The following is a 27,395-nucleotide window of genomic DNA, read 5'->3' on the forward strand; positions in this document are numbered from 1 at the left end:
GGATGTTCTAGATGGAGTTTCTGCACTGAGCTGGGTTGAACTCGATGGCTCAGGGCCCCTTCCAGTCCTATGATCTATTATTCTTTTCCTTCTAACTCACAGAGCAGTGACTGTTGGGTTGGCTTGGTCTTGGATGTCATCCTGACCCTTTGTCTCTGTCTCTCTCTTTGTGAAATGCATCAAAGCTAAGTTTCTTGTTCCTTACCTCCACAGCAAATGCTCCATCAAAGCTGCCTCTCCTCTCAGGTTGATGAATGTGCTCAAAAGAACCTCTCATTAGAACATCTTGTGTTCCAAGCATGAGCGATCCCCTTCCAGTTTTGTCTCACAATGAATTGTTGTAACAAGCAATTAATAATTTGTACACTGAGTGTCCAAAGGCTAAAGAAAAGCTGTACACAAAAAAGCAAAAGATCTCAAAGGCTTGCTTTATCCAAAACAAGCATTGTAGAAAAGCAGTGTCCTACAGCTGTCCATCACCTTATAATTTCACAAAACAGGTGTATTATTTGGTTTTCTTCTATTTGTTAATATCCTGCGCTAGTATGAGAGATCCAGGGTGGCATTACAATTCAAGCCAATTTAAGCAACTGAAAAAAATAAACAAATTTAAACAGACTCAACAGTATTGTAAACATGTGCATAGACATTTGAAACAAATCAGTTAGGCTTCCTGGGTCCTATAAGAACACCTGTGTACATGATGTTGAAATGGAATCAGGATTGGCACGAATCCCCTTACTTCATCCAGAATCTTAGGATTGCTAAACCACTGTAGCCACTAAACCACATTATATGGACCTGCAGACAAAATTTTGTAAGTTCTTCCGGCTAGGATTGCCACTTCTGGCCCTGAGAATTCTGGGCCAAAACCTAAGACTTGGCATTAAACATTAAGATAAATGCTTACTACTGTTTGTGCACAGTTTGCCTGTCATTCAACACAAACAACGACAGTTAACATAGTTTCCTGTTTAGTACTTAAGACAGAAATCTTTGCTAAAGGGGCTGTCTCCAGAGCAAGGTGAGGAGGGGATTATTCTCTCCCTTATTAAAGGGGGTGATAGGCAAGGAACATTTAATCTAGTTTACTTGCTTCTAGCAGAAGATCAATTTAGACCAGAGTGGAGGGGAGGCTTGATGCCACAGGACTGGGAGGGAAGGAGGGGTCTACATAAAACCCTCCAAAAAGTATTTGCAGATGCAGCATAATTCAATTGTCTATTTTAAAAAATACACCACTGGTTGATCTTGGACAGGTCACATTCTCTCTGCCTCAGAGGACAGTTTAGACCAGAGCGGAGGATGAGGTTTGATAACACTACAATCCCCAGAATTCCATAGCACTGAACCATTAAAGTTAAAGTGGTGCCAAACCAGATTGTTGCTCCAGTTCGGATCCAGCCAAAATTTACCAAGAAATGATGAACGCCCAAGTTGAGCTTTCAGGGTTTTTTTTTTTTATTCCATTCTCATTATCCTCTGACAATTATTCTCTTTGCAGACATCTCTTTGCAGGTTTGCTGTTTGTTTTCTCAGTTGTTTGGTGCTTTGCTGAATAGGTAGATACATCTCTAGCTTGCTCTTTCTTCAGTGAGCTCAAAGTGGTGTTTCCATGGCTCCCTCCTCCCCACTTTATCCATGCAACAACCCTATCAAAAACAGAAAAAGTATCTAGTCCCTCTGCTGAGACCATAAATAGCCTAAAGGCACTAGATCCTGTCTGATCTTGGAAGCATAACAGGGTCAGTCTGGATGGAAGTACTTGGTACTTAGTACTTGGATGGGAGACCACCAAGGACTATCATCAAATGCTGTAGGCTATATTTCAAAGGAAAGAACTGACAAAACTACCTCTAAGTATTCCTTGCGTAAGAAAACCCTATGAAGTTTGTGGGGTTGCCATAAGTCAACAGGTGACTTGAACACACATAATGCACATACATAATCCTCCTGTTTATGGAGCTATAAAAGAAGTGTCAATATTCTACCCAACTCTACAGCTGTTAAAGGTGCTTCTAGCTTCCACAAACTGGGCTGATAAGCCCTTAGACATTTTTTGTATATTATTTTATTAACACCTAATGTGGTGACATGTTTTAAAATGCCTTCACATCCTTTTTATTTAGGTTCTTGCCCTTTTGCAGTGACTTCTACTTGTCACAGCCCTGGCTGTCCTTCTGAATATTTCTGGTCCTGAGCCTTGTCGTATTTGGATGCATTCATCTGATCTATTTACTTGGCTAACTGTCCCTTTCACGTAATAGCCTCTCCTAAATTAACTCTCTCTGCTAAGTGTGCCAGGCAATTGCTAGCAAGATGGAGCCAGGGCCAAACTGCAGCATTAAAAGGGCAAGATTGCTTTTGCAAGGAAATTTGATTCTGGATCTCACTCAACATACTAACCTTGTGCTGGGCAACAGGAAAACATAATAGAGAACCTGCCCCTTACACCATTTTCATTCTTCTGATTTCCTTTTGACATGAGCTGTCTGCCAGACTAGTTTGCCAAATAAGCCAAACTGAAACCAATATATTCAGTATTGGATCTAGATGCAGCAAGAAGAGGCAGGGCCCACTGACCGCTGGTGTTGCTGTTGGGTGTTTTATTTCCCCTCAAAACCAGAATTTGTTTTTCTCCCCCACAGACAACATGCAAACTTGGCAGGCACACTGAGTGGCCATGTGTCCTGGGTATTAAATGTCGCTTTTTGTCTTGACAACTCCCACTTTGTTTCCAGGTATGTAAAATACAAATACTCCCTCGATCTGCATATATTTTTATTCTTATTCTACTTTTCCTCTAAAGAACTCAAGGTGTACACTGTTTCTTCATATACCCACTTGCCTTGCTTTCCATTCTAACACACCTGTTAAGGTCAGGTAGGCTAAGCAGTGGAGGATGGTTCAAAGGCATCCAGAGAACTTCTTGGTGCAATGGGGATGTTAACTGAGGGGACTTTTTACAATCTGCAGTCATATTGTATGGAAGGTATGCCCTATGAGGAGAGACTTAGGGAGCTGGGTGTGTTTAGCCTCGAGAAGAGACAGTTAAGGGGAGATATGATAGCCCTGTTTAAGAATTCGAAGGGGTGTCATATTGAGGAGCAAGCTTGTTTTCTGCTGCTCCAGAGATTGGAAACAAAGCAAAAAATAATGCATTAACTGCAGGTTTTCATAAACACAAGTTGATGGAGACCTCTTTTTCCACCCAAGCTGAGTTAGGAAGGTAAAATTACCTTTAAGAAAAATGTATTTATGTTGTATGAATTTATTAGAATTGCATTGTATTTTAGTTGTGTATTGGATTTTATCATTTTATTATTGTATTATATTTTACTGTGATTGTAAGCTGCCTTGATCTTACTGGAAGTGGCAGGACATAAATAAAATTATTATTATTATTATTATTATTATTATTATTTTATTAAAATAAGGCAGAAAGAAAACCCACACACATAAATGGCTTGACTAGTCTTCTTTCAAAAAGTTTTTTTTACTGATATTATCATAAAAGCTTTTAACAAATACAATATTAAAAGCTTTTAACAAATACAGTTTAACAAAGACAATATTACAATTCATACATACCATACAAAATGCCATACAAAATACAAAATCAGTTCAAACAAAACATCACATCCATAACTTTAACCATTCACATTCCATTCATTACTTCCTTTTCCATGATCTCGCGACTTAGCTTAATTTTACCTGTTCATTTATTATTTATTATGTATTTATTCATTTCATTTATATGCTGAAGGGACCCAAGGTGACTCGCAGATTGAAAAACATTACGATAAAAATTTAAAACACTTCAAATCATCTCTAAACAGTATAAAATTACATTTAGAAATATAACAGACATTAAAAGGCAATACCTATGCTCAATACAAAAAAACCCTGGGACAATATTTTCAATGCTTGCTTAAATAAAAGTATCTTTATCTATGTTTTTATCACTTACATTTATCTCAGTCTTTTATGTCTGGAACAGTTTCTAATTTCCACACTCTTGCGTGCATTATTCTGGCTGCAGATATCATATAAAATAGCATCCTTCCATATTATAGCTTGACTAGTTTTCAAAGCTAATCCAATGCTAGAAGTAGGACTTTGGGAAAACTATCTCTTCCAAAGTTAGGAAAACTATGGTTTCCCTATAAGACGACAGGTATGCTGTCAATAAGCAGTAAAGGCGATTTCCAATGTTGGAAGTAGGACTACATAGGGCCAGAGCTCTGAAAAGTGGCTGTGTCCACACTGCAGAAATAATCCATTTTGATACTTTAACTGCCTTGGGTCAATGCTATGGGATCCTGGGATTTGTAGTGTGTTGTGGCACCAGAGCTCTCTGACAGAGAAGGCTCAGTGTCTCTCAAAATGACAATTCGCATTGAGCCAGGGCAATTAAAACAGTCTCAAACTGGATTATTTCTGACATTCTGGTATGAATTCTGTCCCTGAAGAAGAATGGTTAGTTCCGTTATGTTCATGTAATAAAACTTTTTGTTATCGGCTTACTTTTTAGTGATTATGGAATATTACATAACCTCATCCCGTATTTTGTTATCCCAATGTCTCAAGGAAATATGGGTCCAAAATGGGAATCCTGTGTCCCTAATCCCAGCAGATGTGGAAGGACCACTGTACTATGGCATAAACGATGCATATATGTATATGCATGGATGATAATGACAAGATGGTCTGTGAACATAAAGGAGGAAGGGGCTTTTAAGCAACAAGAGGCTGAAGGCAGAAACATTTCATCCACTCCCATTGACATTTTGCTGGAGTGAATGACAACTCAGCATAATGTTGAGGTCATATGAACTCACAATGGGAGATGACCTGCATTGCCCATAGCATTTCATGATGCATCCAGTTGGCCTTTGGCCTTTTGAGTAGCCAACATGGCTGATTTCCGTGGGCTTTGCGTCCTGGGTTTGGTCTGGCTATGGTTGATCATAACAAATCAAAAACTTGCAGGGTCCTGCGATGTGGTCGGGGATTCAATGTTGAACACCAGATTAGCCTTCTTTATGCTCAGCATTCTCTGTTTCCTGGTGAAAAACAGGCGCGCCTTGTACACCTTCGTAGAAGCAAATATGAATGCCTGGTTCCCTAACGCAGAACAGGACGGCCGTGCACAGATAGACGTGAGCATTGCCCGTATTATTATTATTATTCACACAATCACTTGCAATTTCCCCTCCGCATTTGCGGCTTTCACTTTTGCGGATTTGATTATTCATGGATTTTATTAATCTGTTCTCTCCAGGAATATCTAGGTCCTCCAGAGCAACTCTATGCTCAACTTTAACCAAAAGTGCACTGAAGGACCTAGAGATTCCTAGAGAGGACACTCAACTAGGCATTTGTAGCTCCTCCAGGGCAATTCTATGGTCAATGTCTGGCAGATGTTGACCACAGAGTTGTACTGGAAGACCTAGAGATTCCTAGAGAGGTGTTCTCTCAGGTAAAAACATATTTTTTTTGTTATTTGTGTTTTTTCCACATTCATGGGAGTCTTGTGCCCCTAACTGCACAGCGAATGTGGAGGGAATATTTTGATTCCTATTATGCAAAGTGCTGTGCAAATTTTACAGTGCTCTATAAATACTGTACATATTCATGATAATAAATAATAATATCTCACGATGGACAATCCAAATTCAAATGAGAGATCGATAGCAAATTGACACAGAATTGATAGGAAATGCATAATAAAACTGTTACAGACTGCCAAAATAAAGCTGCTTCGGGTCTCTTTGGAGATATGCTATTTAAATGATGCATGCATCCTAAGAATCCGGAAGCTGCACCAAAGCTGCCCTCCAGTGCTTAGGAATGGAGTGTGGCTTTGGCGTGACTTCCAGACTCTTAGGACCTATGCATCATTTAAATAGCATACCTCCAAAGAGACCTGAAGCAGCTTTATTTTGGCAGTCTGTAATAGGCCGCAAACCTGGAAATTTACACTGGAAGTTTACATTATAAGAAAAGTAAGAAAATTTTACATTAGTAAGAAAAGAAAACCTGCTCATCTATATACTCATAAACAAGATATGTTTAGTCACAGATGCCTAAGCCTCTTTGTCTGTATGATTGCATAACACCAGACTGAGTCAGACTTTAAAAGATATGTGCCACAAGCCATTTTAGCTAAAGAGCAAGATGCAGTGGGCTGGTTTCTCTGCAATTTGATGATCGTGATTTGAACGTATATATATTTTAAGAAGAACAAACAACAATGGAAAGAATCAAATAGGGAGGAGGTGGTTGCTACAGTGAAATCTTGCTATAGGAAAAACTGAAATGCCTTTCTTCTAAAGGTACTCAGGAATGCAGCAGAATGCAGAACTGGGGCTTGGAAAAACTACAGGTCCCACAACCCATATTAGGAGGAGTAGCTATTACCCCAGAGAACAGGATCAAAGTTCAAAATTACCCGAATAGACTAGAAAGCTGGGCCAAAGCTAACAAAATGAAATTCAATACGGAGAAGTGTAAGGTACTGCACTTAGGGCGGGAAAAGGAAATGCATAGATATAGGATGGGGGACACCTGGCTGAACGAAACTACGTGTGAAAGGGATCTAGGAGTCCAAGTAGACCATAAGTTGAACATGAGTCAACAGTGCGATGCGGCAGCTAACAAGGCCAATGCGATTTTAGGCTGCATCAATAGAAGTACAGTGTCTAGATCAAGGGAAGTAATAGTGCCAATGTATTCTGCTCTGGTTAGGCCCCACCTGGAATACTGTGTCCAGTTCTGGGCACCACAGTTCAAAAAGGACATTGAGAAACTGGAGCGTGTCCAAAGGGTCTGGAAACCATGTCCTATGAAGAATGACTAAGGGAGCTGGGGATATTTAGCCTGGAGAAGAGAAGGTTAAGAGATGATATGATAGCCTTGTTTAAATATTTGAAGGGATGTCATATTGAGGATGGTGCAAGCTTGTTCTCTGCTCCTCTGGAGAATAGGATATGGAACAGTGGATGCAAGTTACAGGAAAAGAGATTCCACCTTAACATTAGGAGGAACTTCCTGACAGTAAGGGCTGTTCGACAGTGGAACACACTCCCTCAGTGGAGAGTGGTGGAGTTTCCTTCCTTAGAGGTCTTTAAGTAGAGGCTGGATGGCCATCTGTCAGTGATGCTTTGATTGAGAGTTCCTGCATGGCAGTTGGTTGTACTGAATGGCCCTTGTGGTCTCTTCCAACTCTATGATTCTATGATCCCCTATTCAACATTGCCACTAGACAATTATTGGAGCCTTAGTTCGAATAATAATAATAACAACTCTGCTAAATTGATTATAGGGGACCACAAGAAACTTCCATTTACAACTGACCCTCCACATTTTGCAGATTTGATTATTTACTGTTTTGATAAATGTGTTCTTTCTAGGAATCTCTAGGTCCTCCAGTGAAACTCTGCCAGATGTTGACCATAAAGTTGTGGTGGGGAACCTAGATGTTCCTAGAGAAAACACTTTTCTAGGCATTTGTAGGTCCTCCAATATGTGTCTATGATCAACCTCTGGCAGATGTTGACTATAGAAATGCACTGGAAGACCTGGATATTCCTAGAGAGGTGTTCTCTTAGTTTAAAAAGAATAGTGGGGTTTTTTTATTTGCAATTTTTGCATAGTCACAGGGGTCCTTCACCCCTAACCTCAGCAATATGGAGGGACCACTGTCTACTAATGATGATTCCAACTGAGGGATTGTTGTGCCTCCCTTTTCATGTAGTTTATACACAGTGTTGTCACCAGCTTCTATAACTTGTTGTTGTTAAGTTACAACCCCATTTTAGGTTTTTCCTGGCAAGATTTATTCATAGTAGGTTTGCCAATGACTTTCTCTGTGGCTTGAGAAAGTGTGAATTGCCTGAGGTCTCTGGTGGGTTTCCATGTTTGAGCAGAGATTTGAACCCTGATCTCTAGGAGTCTTAATCCAACACTCAAACCACTATACCACACTGGCTCTCTTGACTATGACAGGGTTTATACTAAGGTACATGACCATGGAGTCGTCTTTGAGAACGCTGGCTCCCTTGGCTCAGTAACGGAGATGAGCACTGCCCTCTACAGTTGGGCACGACTAGACAAACTTGTCAAAGGGGAAATCTTTACTTTTTTATATATTAATGTGGGGAAAGTGTGGCCCATAGGCTGCATTTAGCCTCCAATATTGTTTTTGAGGACCCCAAGAGCCCCCAGCAATCCTCGATGCTCTTGTTTGCTTACAGTGCTCAGATTTTACATATTTGAAATGCTCTGAATGTACTTTAATTTGAAAAGAGTGTGCCAGTCAGTTGCACAAGAAGACCTCCATCTGGATTCATCTGCATCTCAAAGTACTGGTCCATCTGTGTGGATAATGCCATTTAGACAGTAGGCGGCACTGGACATAGACCTTCGAGGGATTGTTAACATGACCCAATTCACCCACCTCACTGAATATAGGTTCTGCAATGCAGGACCCAGCTACAGCATCCCTGGTAGATGGCCACCCTTGACTTAGAAACCTACAGCAATGGAGCATCCGCGATCACTTCCCAAGTCTGTTTCACTGCAGCCTCGTTCTTACTGAATGAAAGTTCCCTCCCTTCCCAATGTAGAGCTGAAAACTGCTACCTGCAATTTCCAGTGACTGGTTCTATTTCTGCTCTTTGGTGCAATAGCTGTGTTGTTTGCTCCATCTTCTCCAGCACAACAGGTTTTCAGAGAATTGAAGATAGCGTTCATTCTCCCTTGACCTTTTTCTTTTCCTGCTGAAAGGGATACAGTCCAGCAACAGCTATTATCAATGTTTCTATCAAAACCTATGAGTCAGTCCCTTGCAACTTTTATTCTTTGTCCTATACATTCACTATACTGTGGCCTTCCTCTGTTACAAAACAGTGAGTCAGATACTTCAGACCTTCATTCTCCCTATGTGGCTTTCCCTCCACCCACTTCCACTTCTGTGAAAACCTTGTGTGTTGTTCTCATGTATGTCCCCAGGTGTCACATCATTTTGTTGCTTTGTTGATTTTTCTCCTTTTCCTCTAGAAGCAGTTTCATATCCCCGTAATTCACTTTCCTTTCAGAATACTGTAATTAACATTCTCTCGTCTTGCCCTGGCCACAGATGATATTTGTAATAAAGGGGAAACTGAACTGAATTTCCCTGTTCAAAAATTGTAAAAACAGCCCTGGAAGGAGTTTGAATCAGAGCTTAAAGAGGCAAGTTATCCCATTTCTCCCTGTTTTAGTCTTTGATTTTTCCAGATCCAGCCTAGTATCAGTCTCGTGTTTGCATCCCAGTTGTCGGAAATGGATGCATGCTCGAGACTGATATAAGGTTGGATCCATTTAGGCCAGTGGTAGGTACCTCCCTCCCAGGATCTGAGATTTCTGAGACAAAACATTAAACCTAGGGTAAGTTCCTGGTGGTGTCATTAAACATTATCCATGGTTGCTCACTGCTGCTTATTCAGACACATGCACACATACCATATTTTTGTTTTTTGGCAACTGAGAGACATATCTTAGCTAAAGGGGTTATTCACAGAACAAAATGAAATGAAGTGATTTTTCCTTCTCATTAGTCTATTTGCTTCTAGCCAGAAAAGGTAGCTACAATGAAGAGTTCAGGATGAGTCCTGATGCTACAATAACTAAGGGCCTGAACAGACAGGCCAAAATAAAGCTGCTTCATGTCACTTTGGAGGTATGCTGTTTAAATGACACATATATCTTAAGAGGCTGGAAGTTGCACCAAAGCTGCACTCCAGTCCTGTATAATATACAGGAATTATGGTTTGGGGTTAGGCTCCCAAAATCCCCTAGCCAGAATGGTTACTCCAGCCAGCCACTGGCCATGCTGGCTGGAGGATCCTGGAGGAGTCCAAAAAAGTAACTATTCCAAGTAGCAACGAGGTTACATGTGTGTTTGCTGCTCCATCTCTCATCCCAGTACTAAAGTTGTCAATGGGCAACTTCAAGGACTCTGTTCTCCCTTTTTATGATTGCAATTTTTAACTAGGCTTGGACCGGATGGCACACTGTCAGATGAATGACTTCTGATCTGGTTATTACTGTAAACTAGCCAACAGCCATACTGTTTGGGAATGATGGGGATAATATCACAATACACCTGGAAGGCACCAGGCTAAAAAGGCTGGGATAAACCTCTGTAATGGCTGAATTTGAATTTTTTCAGAGATGAAGTGGTTGTAAAGGAAGGTCAGTGTTAGTCAGGCTTACCTCTATTAGTGATGCCAAAGTCCAACAGCACACACAGCATAATGCTTACACTAACAAGTTCCTAGTCCTGAACAGTTTGTGCAAGTCCAGTTTCTAAAAGTGTGCAGAAACATTCAGTCCTCTCAGTCATTTCTGCATAAGGAACATACCTTCCAATATATCACCAATGAAAAAAGAGACTTGCTAACACCCCACAATGCATACCAAGGACCACAGCCAGAGGGACTCCCCTTGCTTAATGTTACAAAATACTGGAGGCTCTTCTCTACCTCTTAAAGGCTCTGTTCATTCAATTTGCAGCAGCCTGTCCTAAACTGGCTTCTGAAGTAAGGTTTGCACAAGTAATTAAACAAAATGTCCAACCTCCTTGGTGAATGTAGTGTTGTATCTTGGTGCTTGCATTCAGTAACTTTAATTATCTGAGGACCTAACCCTCCTCACTCCCAGTTCACTTGTACATGGTCCTGATCTGGATTGAGCCCCGATACCACCACCATTTACTTTTCAGAAGCAATCTACACAAATTCTTATTGTGTGAATGCATCAGTTCACCTCTCAGAGAAAAAGTGAGAAAGGCTTAAATCCTCAAAGATACCACCAATACGCATTCCACACTGACAAAATGAAGCTCATCATCAGGGATGTCCAGGCTTTTTTGTTTGCTGCTGGTAATGGTGACTGGTAACCCTTGGGGCCAGTGGAGAGCAAGATTAGTAGATCCAAAGGGTTTAAAAGAGGGCTACATCCACACTGCAAAAATAATCCAGGTTGACACCAGTTTAACTGCCCTGGCTAGAGAATGCTGGGAACTGTAGTTTTGTGAGACATTTAGCTTCCTCTGCCAGAGAGCTCTGGTGTTGTAACAAAGCTACTATTCCCAGAATTCCATAGCATAAAGCCATGGCCATTAAAGTGGTGTCAATTTTGATTATTTCTGCAGTGTGGATGCAGCCCAGGTCTATGTTTGCTACTCAGTGTGCTGCTTTGCAAGGTCTAAGTATACTAGGATACCTCTACCGCCCTTCCATTGCTGGTGAGGTAGGGAGTACCCACTGGCACAAAAAGTAAGACCATGCCCTTTTACATTTCATCGATGAAAACCTGGGCATATGGGGTCAAGCAACATCCAAGTGTGGTCAAGATGGTAGAAGTTCTTAATGAGGAAGATCTCAAACACTAGGAGAGACTGCAGCAGTTTGCTTTCCAAAGAATCATAGAATCACAGAGTTGGAAGAGACTACAAGGGCCATCCAGTCCAACCCCTTTCTGCCATGCAGGAAATCTCAATCAAAGCCTCCTTGACAGATGGCCATCCAGCCTCTGCTTAAAGACCTCCAAGGAAGGAGACTTTTGCTTGAGTCTACTGTAAAGGGTAAGATTCTGCTTCCTCCTGTCTTCTCCTCCCTACTGAGCTAACTGAGTACAAACTATTTTTGCTTTTTGAACTGACTTTGTAGCCACTGAAGTCATCTGAGGAGAATGAAGAAAAGTGGGAAGAGGAGAGAGAAACTGGAACATTTTAAGAGCAGCTGAAAAGTTGGAAAACAGGATTAATTGGGGCTGTCCCTGCTAAATCGGGGCAGTTGGAGGGAAAGTAAGGTGCGGTACAGACCGCCAGAAAAGGGCGGATTGCTGGCAGCCTAATTCCCTCCGGACAGAAGCTGCAGCTGCGAAACCACACAAGCTTCCTTCTGGAGGAAAAAGAACCTGGAAAAACGGGTTCTTTTAGCGCCGCAGGGCAGTTGTTGCGAGTGTGCCAATGGTGCACTCACGACATAAGCAATGCATGGCACCATGCAGAAGTCACATGATGCTAACATTACAATAGTGGCGCTCGTATACACGGGGTGCTGCCATTGTAACGCTGCTGTGGCATGCTATGGTTAGGGACCATGTGGTTGCTGTGCAGTCCCTAACCCTAGCAACATCGCTGCCACGCTACAAACGGCCCATCTGTCTTGGGCCTCAGACTGCCTCTTAAGTCCCTGTTCAAAGCATTATAGATCCCAACAGTACCACATAAAAGATTGATATTTACATGGACCCCAGAATGGGTAGGAGGGTTTGAGCTGGCAAAATTGAAACACCAAGACTTGTTCAGGTTATTATCAATCAGAAGTGTACTAAACAAAAAGCACTAAGAAGTATCAAAACAGAGATTGTCATTGATCCCTCCCAGGAATAATAAACACTGCCTGTGGTCTATCCAATGCACACTTATTTGAGAGTAAGTGCCACTTCCATGTAGGTATCCATTGTGCTCATAAGATTTTTCAATCTTTCAGTGATAATTGATAGGAAAATTTAATTTGGTGGGACAAAATTCTTATGGGGAGAGGAATTTTTGGTTGCTCTATAGGCACTGCCCTGTTAAGCCTAAAAGCAGAGCCAGGGGCCTTACGTGTTTGCCACTGGTATCTTCCGTGATTAGAAGCTGGAACACCAATTTTGCCTGGTTGCTTTCCTAAAATGGCAAGCTTAAGTTGATGGCCTAGAAATCACAACTTGGAAAAGTTTATGTTTTTAGCTTATAGCTTCCAGAATCTCCCAGCCAAGCAGGGACAAGGACTGTGTTGATGGAGGAGAACCTGGGTGTTGCAGTCCATAAAAGAACCTTCCCCAAGCTGTGCTGGAAAGCTACATCTCCCCTCTTGTCCCAATCTGATCTGATCTTGTATCAGTTTTTCCACTTTCATATTGTATATGTTATTGTATGAGTGTCATGGAGACCTTGGGCAAGTCATATTCTCTCTGCTTCAGAGGAAGACAAATACAACCCCCTTCTGAACAAATCTTATCAAGAAATCACCATGACAGGTTCACCTTAGGGTCACCATAAGTTAGAACTGACTTGATGGCACACATCAATTGTTGTGATTGTGTTTATTCTTCAGTCATTCAGGGCTACTCACCTGAGATGTGGTGTTACTGAGACAAATTTCTTTGGCTGCACTTATTAAGTCATTACTTTATCTTCTGCAACAGCCCAACCTAGAGACTGGCAACATGCTAGCTGCCTTTCCTTGGCTAAGGATTAAAATTCCAAAAAGGCCAGTACAGATAGGAGCATTTTAAATATTTCTATACTTTCCTGTGTTGTTTCTAACTTATGGCAATCCTAAGATAAATGTATAATGGAATTTTTTGGCTAGATTTTTTTCAGACAGTTTGCCATTCCTGAGAGGCTGAGGGACGGTGATTTACCCAAGGTAACCCAATGGGTTTCCATGGCTGAGCAGGGATCTGAACCCTGGTTTCTCAGAGTCCTACTCCAGCACTCAAACCATTACAGGTTTTAGATGACTACATTTTTGTGTATATGGTATTGTTGTTGTTGTTTTAAATAATATTGACAGTACAGTTCATCCTGAGACTAGAAAGAGAAATGTTTGTTCTAGGGCATTCTGCCTTTCATCTTTACTTGGAAATGAATTTCAGCTGTTTCTTTCTTTTCCTGATAGCAGTGGAATTCCACTGGGCAAAGAACAAGGCTATTTGCTCTTGAAAGCTAGCACAGAAACGTTACCAGTCTTCCCATAGCAGACCAAAAGTCAAGATCTGCTTCTTTTCTGGGAGCACCATCCATAAGTTAGGTAATGATAGTATTGGACCATTGAAATATGGTTTTTAAAAAATGAGGTTTTGAGTCCCTCGGAATAATTTCTCACGGTGAGCATCACAAAATGTGGGATGGAAGACAAACAGAAAGATCCAAAATTCCTTCCGGGCCATAGATCCCAGAACAGAAGATGGAGACTTAAACCCCTAATTATATGTGAGTGGGAAGGAAGGAAGGAAGGAAGGAAGGAAGGAAGGAAGGAGGGCTTTATGCAATTTTAAATCCTGTATTGTATGGAGAGCCAGTGTGGTGTAATGGTTTGAGTGCTGGACTGCAACTCTGGGGATCACAGTTTGATTCCCCACTAAACCATGAAACCCACTGGATGATGATCCAAATAAGTCGCATGCTCTCAGCCTCCGGAAGGCATTGGAAAACCTCCTCTGTACAAATCATCCCAAGAAACCTCTATAATAGGGTTGTCTTCGGGTCCCCATAAGTCAGAAGCAGCTTGAAGGCAAACAACAACAGCAACGTTGTATTCAACAGCAGCTCATTGCTTCATGCCAGTGTCATAGTGATTCTACTCTGTGTTTTAGCATCAATTTCAAATAAGCTATCCAGAGTGCAGAAGCTATATTGGGAACAAGGTTCAGGAATTTAGCCAGCTCCTTGAAAGTTCAGAGTAAAAGCAGGAGCCGATTCACTGTCACACTGAAATGGAAGCTATCAGTTGTCACTACCCATCACTAATCAGAGTTGTGGAACATGTGAGGAGCCTCCAGGGACTTCTTTTGGACCTTCTCTGACCTGTGGAAGTGATGCTGCAGGACAGGGCCAGCGAGCATGGTCTTCTCCTTACTCAGAACTAACTTGTGGGAGTAAAGGGCTGCACGGTCCCAAGATTCAACCCAATGCTTTGAGGGCATGTCAGTTTTTTGTTTTCAAATAGCTTGGTTGTTTCATAGAATCGTAGAATCATAGAGTTGGAAGAGACCACAAGGGCCATCCACTCCAACCCCGTCATGCAGAAACTCACAATCAAAGCAACCTTGACTGATAGTCATCCAGCCTCTGTTTTAAAAACCCCCAAAGAAAGAGACTCTACCATCATCTGAGACAGCATATTCCACTGTCAAACAGCCTTTACTGTCAGGTTCTTTCTAATGTTTAGGTGCAACCTCTTTTCCTGTAGCTTGCATCCATTGCTCCTTGTTCTAGTCTTTGGAGCAACTAACTGTTTGCGTGCTGAATTTTTTTTTTTGGTATCTCATAATTGTTTTGAAATATCTCAGAGATGCAGAAGGAATTGGCTGTGTGCTTGATACACAGCTATAGTGGCTTCATGTGGGACACAATTTGGGACAGCTGGCTGGCCAGCCAACATGGTACACAGTTCCGCACCAGTGAAGCAACTTTGCATTTGTTACATAATGCAAGCCAATCAGCCTTTTACAGATCCAGCTGGTCTTGAAACCCAGAAGAACAGGTCTGCCTAGACTAGTGTTATCTGCTCTGCCTCTGACTGACTGCCAACTTTCCAGCAAAAGTCTTTCCCTACACTTGATATCTGAGATCCTTGCAGATTACTCCTTAGGCTCTACTCCAAATGCCACTTAGAGCTTATTCACCTTTTACATGTGATGGCTGCATGGACACTGCCTGTCCCCCTGGTAAACCCTATAGGGGGGTGAAAGTGAGATGTTCTTCTGTAAACACAAAGGGTTTGCTGTATCCACTTAAGTAATCCCCAGGTTTTACCAGGGTCAGGCCCTGTTTTGTGGTGCTGGTGGGGGGAACACTGTCCCTTGTTTGTTTGAGGGGGGGGAGGAGGGAAGAGAATTAATATTTTCAGGTGATAATGTATCTGCACTACCCATGGCTCCATCCTACAGAGGTATTTATCGTTCTCTGCTAGTCTACTTGTCTGAACTACAGTACTGGAGCTCTCTCTTAGAAAATTCCAAGTACTTCAAACTACAAATCACAGGAGTCTAGAGGATGGAGTCATGACAGTTAAAGTAGTATGAAACTTATACAGTGCACCCTTCCCTTATGTGGGGGATTCGTTCCAGACCCCCCCTCCATGTATGGGGAAAATGCGTATGCTCAAGCCCCATTAGAAGTAATGGGGCTTATGCATGCGGCGTGCCCTGGGGCACATGCCTATTACTTCTTTCTGGCATGCCAAGGCTTCTTCCAGCGCAGGCTTCCAGTGTATGCTGGAAGCTGCGTAAGCCTTGCCCGCGTATAACCCAGGCACACTGTCTAATTACACTGAGGGTGTGTACAGACCTACACAAAGACCAAGATCCTGTAATGAAGTAGTTTTGCTTGTGGAATTGTCTTACTGCTGGCCATTCAACTTACCCCAGATTAACTGTTGAGCTAGTGCCCCCCCCCCCCCATGGTCATTCAGTGGCTCATGGAGAGTGGTGGGAGGAGGCAGGGGAAGCATTTGGCTATTTACCCATAGCTAAGTGCAGAATGCTTACATCATTTGCTGCAATCTGATGGAGTCTTCTGGAGGTCATGGTCAATGACAGAATAATTTTGTCTCTGGCTACAGGGACATAGCCAGATGCTTGTCTGATCCCCATCCCCTACATTGCTCTCTATCAGCCACAAAATAGCTGTGTGTGTGGGATCTGTAGTGACTTGGGGGGAAGTTGGGGTGGGGGTATTGCAGATGGTGTAAGGAAATAGCAGCATCTGCAATGACCCAAAAAAAAAAAAAAGACATATGCAAGTGTAAAGTGTTTTTATGCCTGAAAATGCCACTATTGGGGTGTCCATCTACATGCACAAAACATGCATCTGAGCTCGAGTCTATGAAAGCTCATGCTATCATCTTCTGTCTTTCAGTTAGGAGTTTATCACTCAGGAGGACTCCAATGCATAAACTTGATTTAAGTGGGAGGGGGTTGTTTTTCACATGATGTTCAGGGTTAACCCAAACAAAAATTAGAAATAACCCATAAAAGCAGGTAGCTTTTCAGATAACGTTTGCTTCGATGAGAAATAACGCAACATTGACCCAAATGCAAAATTGATAAAATCCATTCCTTTTTACTTTTGGGAACCGAAAGTAAAAAGGAGTGTGTTTTGTCGACTGCATTTGGATCAACATTGCATTATTTCTCATTGACACAAATGCATCTGAAAAACAACCCACAAAAGCAGATTTTAAAAATGTGTTCCAATTGTGAGTTCTAATCATTAGAAGACCAAATGGAAGGGCGGGATATAAATAAAGATTTTATTATTATTTATTAAAACAGCACCATTCATTCAGAAGAAGGTGCTCCAAGATTTGAATTGAAAAATTAGCTGGGGATGTTGCTGTGTGCTTTCAAGTTGTTTCTGACTTATGGCAACCCTAAGGTGACCCTATCACAGGGGTTTCTGGGGCTGAGAGTGTGTGACACAGACATACCCAAGGTCATCCAGTGGGTTTCCATGGCCAAGTGGGGAAGCAAACCCTCATCTCCAAAGTCGAAGTCCTGTGCTCAAACCACTACACAATTCCGGCTTTCTTGAGGCTTAAGGATGCCTCAAGGTTTGAGTGGGAAAATGAACTGGGTTAGTTGGAGGAAAAAAGAGTGAATGAAGACCAAGCATGTCCAGTTACTATGGAATGGTGACGGGGGAAGAATCTTAGCTTGAAAGGGATGTGTATACAGTCAGTCCTCCGTATCTACAGATTCTTTATCCACGGATTCAACAATACACAGTTCGAAAATATTAAAAATAAATATATACATTCCTAAAGCAAACCTTGATTTTGCCATTTTATATAAGAGACACCATTTTACTACTCCACTGTCTATAATAGGACCTGAGCATTCATGGATTTTGCTATCCACAGAGGATCCTGGAACCAAACCCTAGGATACCAAGGAACCACTATACATATTTTACTCATTTGTTAGACTTATGTTATTTTACTATTTAAATGACACACTTTATGCAACTCTGAAGTTCAATGGGCCATGCTTAGCGATATCAAGCAAGTGTTGCCCCTTGTGGCATTAACCTGGTAACATCATCAGGGCTTGCTCCCCCTGACATCACATGGTGGGAGAGTCATCCCCAGGTCTCAGATTTTGCAGCTTAAATCTCAGTGTCTGGGATAGTCCTGACCCAGCAAATCTAGTGATAGGAACCGTGGGCCAACAACATCTGGAGAGTCACATGTTCCCAATCCCTATATCCATCAGGTTTTGAGATGATACTTGTGACTCTTTGAAGGGGTACTGGAAAGAACATGCCAAACAAAGGGTAACAACTGCTCTGTTGCATATCCATACACACATTTGAGTTGGCCTGCTAAAGGGCAATACAGTTGGCCCTAAGTATCCACATATTCTTTCTCCATGGATTCAACCATCCATGGCTTGAAAATATTAAAAAAATATATATTTACAGTCTAAAAAGCAAACCATGTTTTTGCCTTTTTACACAAGGGACACCATTTTCCTATCCACTGTATTTAATGAGACTTGAGCATCCATGGATTTTGTTATCCAGGATGGGGTCCTGTAGCCAAACCCTAGCAGATACCAAGGACTATATATTTTGATGTTTCTGTTTTCTCTTTCATGTTTCTTTTTGTCTCCATGCACAAGTTACTGAACAGTTATGTTCAGGAGTCTGATCCTGTTTCTGTCAACTTTTACTTTTGCTTCTCATCTGTTCTTAATTTGAATAGTTTGTTCTCCAATGGGTCTTTCTTTCTTTTTGGCTACAGACTTCATGTTTCTTCTTTGATTGCTATTTCCAAAGCAAAACAAGAAATTGGAACACATAGATATAACCATACTTGGTGTGAGCAAGCTAAAATGGACAGGAATGGGAACTTTGCAATCAAATAATTTCATTTTAGCTTGCTCACACTAAGTGTGGTTATATCTATGTGTTCCCATTACTTCTTTTACAATTTCTCGCTTTTCCTAATTCATGCTTCTCTCATTCCATGTTACTATTCCGTATCTTATGCTGGTTTGGATTTTTTTCCAGCTCTGAGTAAAGTTAGCAGCTGAATGTCCTTTCAACATGAATCCATCTGCATCATTAGACACAGCGCTACTTGTCCTTGTCCGCTGATCTTGCCCAGTACCTGTTTGCATGCCTTCCAATCTGGTATTCTCATCATTCAGCACTATCCCTTGTTTCATTTTGAATTGTCTCATCACAGGGTTTTTGAAGCAGAGGTCATTCAGAAGTAGTTTTACTATTACCTTCTCCTGTGCAGTACTAACAAATGTTAGCTATAGTGCCATTGCCACTGTCTCTGAGAAATCCTCAACAAGTGCCATCCCTCACTACTGCTGATGCCCAATAGCTGTTTTGCACATTTAGTATGGCTCCTTGGCAAACCCTATCTGACTTGGAATACCCTACCATTATCAATGCTGCTCTCGGCATAGCTTCTTATCCCACAGGAGCACACAATCTAGAGAGGGGAAGGAAGAGTCTTGCCCTTCCCAGTAGACTTAGACAAAAGCAAACTGCTGAATCTTCTTCTAGATTGTGTGTGTGTGTGTGTGTGTGTGTTGTTTGCCTTCAAGCCGTTTTTGACTTATGACAACTTTATGGTAAACTATCATGTGGTTTCTTGGCAAGTTTCATCAGAGGGGGTTTGCCATTGCCATCCTCTGAGGCTGAGAGAATGTGACTTGCCCAAAGTCACCCAGCGGGTTTCATGGTTGAGCTGGGAATCAAACCCTGGTCTCCTGAGTCATAGTCCAGTGCTCAAACTACTACACCATGCGTGTATATTCTTCCTATAATAGCTTTTCTCATGTTGACCACACTGTGATGTTCCTTGGCCACAAGTATCTTGGTTTTGATCTATGAAATATTACCGAGTATAATAACTGAGGACTGGACAGCCTTTCAAACAGAGGACTGTCCCCTGTGAAACAGAACAGCGGGCCATTGTGACCTTGGATGACAGAGGGATGACTGAGCAAGATTCTTGACTTATTTGCTGCCATAAACAGTAATAGGTCACCAAGTGCCATTCAATTCACTTGGGTCTTGGCTAGCTGATTATATTACTTTGGTTTCCACTGCACTAGTGAACATGAGTGGAAAAGTCCTCTCTTGAATGGTCCAATTCCAGTATCATCACTGAACGTTTTGTTGTTTGTTTGCATAGCAATCCTAGTTAATATATATGTGGCTTCTTGTGCCACTGGTCTATTTCTCTCCTGACATGCCTTCTCCCACCCTTTAGCTTAGTGAATTTAACAGACAAGGAATTTGAAATCAGAAAAATGTGAGACCAAAGTGGATCCTTGCAGGGGGAAAAACCCATACTTTAAAATGTTCATAGGGTGTGTGGAACATTCCACTTAAAAAGAGAGGAGAAGCTGGAGCTCAGTGGTAAAATGTAAGCAGTTTGAAAATTGCCACCCTTTTTAGCAGAGCTTTGATGCCAGGGAGATATTCAATAGATAGCCCTGTGACATTTATTATCCATTCTAGAAAAGTTGAATGATAGAATTTCAACTTTTCTTGCAAACGTTAAAACATGAGGTGCCTGCAGGGATGGGGAGGAAGCTGGCAATCATAAATACCTTCTATCAGGGAGTATATCCCTCAGGGTAAAAATGCTATTCCTTTTCTATCCTGGTACACTTAGGTGCTGTACAAGTCACACCCAATGGTTGTAATTGTGAAATATTAAACTGGATTCTCAGCACTGAAACCCTAATGATCGCAAATTATGTTTGCCTTTACCTGGCTGGGGATTATGGGAGTTGAAGCCCAACATGTCTGCAGGATAGTAGGTTGGGGAGAAGCTGGTGTAGATTTTGGCCTAAATCTAAGTGTTAGCCCAAACAGAGTAGACCTACAGAAGCAGTAAGGCATACATAAAGGTTGAGTTACTGTTCAGCAATCAATTAAATGGTTCTACTTTAGTTAAGACTAACAAAACAGTTAGGCATGGCGTAGTGGTTTGAGTATTGGACTACAACTCTGGAGACCAGGATTCAATTGCTCACTCAGCCATGAAACCAACTGGGTGACCTTAGGCAAGTCCCATGCTCTCAATTTCAGGAGAAGACAATGGGAAACCTCCTCTGAACAAATCTTGCCAAGAAAACCCGAATGCCAACAATAACAGCAACAAATGGCCAATAATAGCCAAGATGTTGCATAAAGTCTGCACAATGTAAATTTCAGCATTAATCAGAGTTACTCGCTGATTATTACACAAAACTTGTGTCCAATAGCAAAGTTGCCCAACTAAATGGACATCTGAATGTGTACCCAAATGCGTAACCGTCTGAATGCTCATTCATATGTGCATCCATGAACAATTTCACTGAATGTACAATTCTGCTTCTGCAACCTTTACCTTAATGCAGATATTTTACATGTTTAAGATGTCCAACAGGAGTCTGATCAATTTGTGTTTCCTTTGTCCTCTCCCCACCCAACCAAAGAAGGAACAGCAACTGACATTAACAGCGAAGGCCCATAAATATAAGCACCAGTTGAGTTTCTTGGGACTTCATCCCAGGCAAGTGTGCATATAGCAACAGCCTAAGAGTAGGTGTTTCAATCGGTGCCATTTTTTCACCTCTGTATGCCATAGCACACCTCTTTGGAGCAGCCCTTAAAGCAGTTGTTGTTAATGTGTAGTCCTCCAGATGTTTTGGACTACAGCTGTCCATCATCACTGATATTGGACATGGGATTTGGAGTCCAACTGTACCTGGAAGGCTGTTGGTTTCTCATGCTTGCACTTAAACTGAAAGGTTCTAGTCCAAAATTGAGTGTGGTTCCTTTTGGGGGGTGCAAGAAGGGGAGTAACAAACTCCCAGAAGCCTCTGGTTGGGACTAGTCTAGTCTTTCTTTTGCCATGATGTTCCTTCTGGTGATTCTTCATCTTGACATCATAAAGGATACCAAGGCATTTTAAATGGCTTTCCACCCCCACAGTGTTGGGAAAGAGAAGGGGAATATTTTTTAAGGGCTGTGTGGGATCTAGTTCCTTTTGCTCATCAACCAAATATGCAGCTGGGGAACAACATGGGACTGTACCTATGACAAAGATGTTCAGCATGGAAGTTCTCCTACACATATTTATACAGGGATTGATTGCAATTATTCCTTAATCTAATGGTGTGTTAACTGGCAATATGACAGCTGAAGATTGTGATCTCCAGACCAGCTCTACCAGGGTTCTCGATTCTGTGCTAACATGCAGCTTCTAACACATATCTCAACTCAGAAGCTCAGACTGAAGTAAAGCAACAAATGACCCTTCCCCACGCAAGTCAAGGTGCATAATACCCAAAGGGAGGCATGCTTTTTTGGGCACCAAAACAGACAATCTCATAAATCCCTGGCAGCAAAAAAACAGCAATCACAAAGTAAATGCCTAACCTTTGGATGCCTTTTCATGACATCTATACCTGCTGCCTAAAATGACAGCCTCACCCTGTTTAATGGTAGGACCGGCCCTGGCAATACATAGAAATCATGAGAAAAGCCCTACAGATGCCCTTTTTTGGTTATTTTCCACAGGAACTAGAAAGCCAACAAGTGTCGCATGCAAAGAGGTGAATTGTTTCTTACATTTGGTCCAAGGAGATTCTTTACCAGAATTCCAGTCAGCAACTACATCTGCAGTACAGAAGGGATAGGGAAAACCAGAGGAAGTGGAAATGTGTAGCCGTAGGAATAAGTTGCTTTGCCAGAGATATTTCCTGGTACTTCTGGGGGTGGCTCAGAGACATACAGGCCATTTGTGTGCTTTCCTGCTTTTGTTCTTAGATGAGATCCTAGTGATGCCTGGATTGGTGTGCTCTTTTGATGAGGCTGAATTGGTCTTCTGCTATACTTATCCAGCCCAAAGCAGTACTGCCCTTGGATAAAACAGAGCTGTTCATTTTCAAACTGGTGAAACACCACATCTCTTTCTGAAATACTACGTCTTTGACTGAAAATCAAAGCACACCATAAAAATAGAAGAGGCCTGCTGAATCAAATCAAAGGGCTATCCAGCACCCTGTTTCCCAAAGACAGGAATGTATCCATTACTGACAAAGAGGAAATGTGTCATCAAACAAGAGGACAAAAGAGGAACCTAGTTTTGCACACAAATTCCATATTGCATAACAGTATCTTTTTTTAAGTGGAGTGGTGAGATTAAAAGATAGTAAACAGACAATATGTAAATGTGGACCTATAAATGCAAATTTAGGAATAAAGGCTAGCAGTTAAATAGAAATATAACACGTCTCCACAGTGGGGACAACTGTGGGCCTGGTGGCCAGGTTTTTCTTATGAGTCTTCATCTGTAATGGGCTTCTTATGGTTGTTCATCTTTAAAAGAGACATGGGACTATATCGCACGAGAAAAGAAAGGCAAAATCAAATGTGAGAGTAGTGGCTTTCTCTGTGATGTTCTGCATAATGTCGTATATGTCTGTTTATTTTATTTATTATTTATTATATGTATCTGTATCCCGCTCTTTCCCCAGGATGTACAGCAGCTTCTCCCAAGGAGAGTGCCTTTTGCTCAACAGGAAAACGTACCGGTAGTTCAGGTATAGTTTTGAAGAAATCACTTTAACATGCTGCTAAAAAGTTCATTTAAAAATATTGGCTGAGATCTTGCGTGGGACACATAGCTACAATGTCATACGCTGCATCTGCACTGCAAAAATAATCCAGTTTGATTTCACTTTAACTGCCATGGCTGAATGCTTCAGAATTCTGGGAATAGTAGTTTTGTGAGGCATTTAGCTTTCTATGTCAGAGAGCTCTGGTGCCACATGAAACTACAGTTACCAAAATCCCATGCTACTTGAACCACTGCAGTTAAAACGGGGCCAAACTGGATTATTTCTGCAGTGTGGATGCAGCCATATCTATACTCCGTCTCCTGATCTGACTCCCTAAAACCCATCTGAAAAGCCATGCAGCCACATTGAGTGAAGGAATTCTATAGTGATGGAAAATGAGACTTTGAAGCATGATGCATCCAACCTCCTCCCACCAGCAAGCAGTGGTGTGAAAAGGAGTTGTGACAATACACCTGCTTTTGCTAGTTGCACCATGGTTCACTAGCAGAAGGGGGCTGAACGCACCATCCTTCAGCCCTCTGTTTAACAATGCAGCAGAACTCCTCCAGTCAGTATGGCTGCCTGGCTTTTAAGTTGGGTTTGGGGGTTATTTACAGCTGTGGCAATAGTGTCACAATCAGAAATATGAATCCAAAACAGTTACGAGGTTGTACATCAAGCTTATGACATTGTAACTGCCCAAGAGGATGTCAGCCATTATTTAAAGTAATTGTAATATCTAACTTATTGTTACAAAGCCAAGTAATGTTATACTACATGCTACTTTTTAATATATATATATATAATGCCATGCCTTCACTTTTCCTAAAAAAATGAGATCAAAACAACAACATAAAATCCTTGCAGTGACTATATTTGCGTTAATATATTATTTATTGCCTCTGGTGGCAAAGTACAGTATATGCTACACAAACTGTCCTGTTCCTTCCCAGGTTCTAGCCTAAAGACGTGAGAAAGATTCAACTGCCAGTCCACTTGGCTTTTATACATGTAACAAGAGTGGGTGCCATCTTGTTATTGGCCTCAAGCAGCCCAATGCCATGGGCTGGCCCTGCATCAGGACACACAATTACCCAATTTGGCTTGATGGCTGGAGCAGACCTATGCCATACATTCAGTACCCTCTTAGTGAAGGGACTAAGCAAGATCCTTGAAAATGAAGGGTTGATCACCTTGAGAGTATAGAAGTTCCATTATAAATCGTGCAATTCCAGCATCTTCACTCAACAGTTTATTGTTTAGTGGCACGACAATCTTGGTTAATATGTGTGCATGGGCATATGCCTGTTCTACTGACCTACTTCTTGCCTGGCATGACTCTTTCCCTAGCACATGCCTGTGAATTAACAAAAGGGAAATGAATTTGAAATAGAAAAATGAAGATTCAAGTGTCAACATTCAGCTTTGTTTCCTCAGTCAAGAAGTGTGGGTGGGGAACATTTGGCTCTCTAATTGGTATTTGACTGAATGTCCTCTGTCCCCTTGCTGTTAGCCATGTTGCCTGGAGTTTCTAGGAGTTGCAATCCGAAATATCTACAACCAGAGGTTCTCCTGCAGTAAGAAACCACTTTGGATATGATATCTGCACCGGGATATTCAGCAGTTATGATATGCGACATTTGAATTAGGGATGAAGGCTTTTAACGGCTGTTCTGATTGAATAATTTTAAAAAAACCTTTTATCCAGCTAAATATTATATCCCCTACTAACAGAGCCGGCATGGTGTAGTAGTTGGAGCACTGGACTATGGCTCTGGCTGTGAAAAACCACTGGGCAAGTCACACTCTCTCAGCCTCAGAGCATGGCAAACCCCCAGTGAAGAAACGTGCCAAGATAGGTTCACCAGTTAAGATTGCCATAAGTCAGAAATGACTTGAAGGCAAACAACGCACAAACACACTAAGGAGTTTATCACATGGAGGCAAATCCCATGCAGAAACGGGATTTTAAAATCCACTAAACACTCGCAAATGTGTGATTTTATCAAAACTGCAGATAGCAAGTATCATATTAAAGGAAGTGTTCTCCCCAATTTTTTAGTTCAGGCATAAGCAAGGGGATCTTAGGGCTTTCTATATAGGCAAAGGGATCTTGGCGTTTCCTCTCATTCATACAGTTGCCATACATCAATGGTGGCTTGACTGCAACTGACAATAATAACAACAGGAAAGAGCCTCTTTTGAAAGTGATGCTGGCTATATATTTTATAAAACCAAAGGAAGGATTCCCTTACTTAAGATCATCCATGTCTCATCCATCTGCCAGAGAAAGAGCAGTAGACAGAAGCAGCCATTGGTTTCCATGTCAGAAAGGCTGCTAATCTATTCTGAGGTTTAGTCTGAATTTTTAAAAGAGCTCTTCAAGGTGCTCAAGTTATTTGGGAAGAGAGGTTGGCATCCTGAATGGTTCAGACTAAAATCTACCATGCATTCACTACTCTACTAACACCAACATCTAGGAGAGGCAGGACTGGGACACGACTCACCCAAGACATTTTGCTCCCTGAGGGAAATGACAAAAATATGCTCCCCCCTGATTTTGTATGCGCTAGTCACAAGCCAGCGTTCTGTCAAGCTGTGGCTATTCTCAGCTCAGATAGTACTAGAGGGACATTTGTGCAGGCAGGCCTCTCTTTTTTCTGGGCATGGGGGTATTCTGTCATTTTCTTCTTTTTTCTCTTTGGCAGGGGAACCGGGGTTCTTTCCGAGAAGCCGCTTCATCCTCTCAGCTGCCTCCCCGTCCTCTGCTCCAAGATGACTGTCGCCCATCTCTCTACATCCAGGCCCAGCAGGCCAATGCACAGACATTGGCTTTCCCACCAAACAGATGCCTTGAAGAACAGGGGATAGCCACTGCTCAACGTCCCAGGATTCAAGTGGACCATTTCGCTGACCAAGGATACGCCCCTGGCCAACAACTCCGGAGAAGTGCCAGGATTCAGGCAAAACAGGGACTCCCTAGAAGCCCAAGGTGTTTCGGCTGCGGAAATTGACAATGTTTTGGCGAGATTATGAAACGTATACACGATCGTTCCTGCGTATCCAGGGATTCTTTCTCCACTCACTCAACCATCCACAGAATCAGCTGGAAAAGTGGGAAGATTGAGGCTTAATCAAAACTGTTCCTGCCAGATGAGGACTTTGATTGTATGCATGATTATATTAAACTGAGCTTTTTAGATTATATCTGAGTGGTGGGCTGGCTCTGACATTAGACAAAGGGAGGTAGTAACCTCTGGGAGATACTGGGAGGCAACACCATCATCATGTTGGAAGAGTGTTAAATGTTGACTTCACTGCCCTTCAGTCCCTGAGCTAACCCACTGCCTTCAGGTGTAGTGGAGGATGCTGTCCCATCATCAGTGTCGAAGAAAGATCTAACTGCCAGTCTCCCTTTATACATAGAACTGGATTAGTTGAGGTCTAGGGAGAGACCATTCAGCTCAGTGTCTTTGGCTGACCCTTTCTGTATGGATCCTGAGACCAACTCTTTCTGAGCATACATCCATTCTATTAAGCTTTGGGTGAGGAGAGCCTGTGGGCAGATGTTCTAAGGAACAAAAGATCACAGAGATAAAACATACAATTCAGAGATAAAGGCAGCTGAGTGTCAGGGCAGAGAGAGGGGATGCAGGATCTCTGCCAGAGGAGGCAGGCGAGATAAGGGCATTGTGTATCAGCTCTGCTTTAAATACAAAAAGTCAAGGAAAGTATTCATGGCATGGAAGCCGGGAGGGAAGCAATTCAGTTCCCTCAGTTTCAGAAAGGTCATCTTGATTCCACAGGCAGAAAGATGCCTGTTGGTTCATTGAAGAACAGCTAAGGGAGAATAAGTTTTAAAGTGAAGAGTGTCAGGCTGAGCTGACTGGGAAACAAGGGATGCAGAAGAGGTCTGGACGTGAGAAGTGGCAGAAAGCTAGGAGGAAATAAATCCAACAAAATCTTTCCTTATTAAAAAAAAATAACCC

The 27,395-nt window shown here is 41.9% G+C and overlaps 1 protein-coding gene across 1 annotated transcript; it reads left to right on the forward strand.

The window, feature by feature from the left end:
* The first annotated feature begins 4,916 nt into the window (after nucleotides 1-4,916).
* On the forward strand, nucleotides 4,917-26,615 carry LOC121934033. Its single transcript, XM_042474007.1, has 3 exons — nucleotides 4,917-5,162; nucleotides 23,323-23,388; nucleotides 26,115-26,615. The coding sequence occupies exons 1-3, from the start codon at nucleotides 4,917-4,919 to the stop codon at nucleotides 26,418-26,420; spliced, it is 618 nt and encodes a 205-aa protein (XP_042329941.1). The 3' UTR covers nucleotides 26,421-26,615.
* The last annotated feature ends 780 nt before the right edge of the window (nucleotides 26,616-27,395 follow it).

The sequence above is a fragment of the Sceloporus undulatus genome, chromosome 6 (genome assembly GCF_019175285.1).
Source record: "Sceloporus undulatus isolate JIND9_A2432 ecotype Alabama chromosome 6, SceUnd_v1.1, whole genome shotgun sequence".
Classification (NCBI taxonomy): Eukaryota; Metazoa; Chordata; class Lepidosauria; order Squamata; family Phrynosomatidae; genus Sceloporus; species Sceloporus undulatus.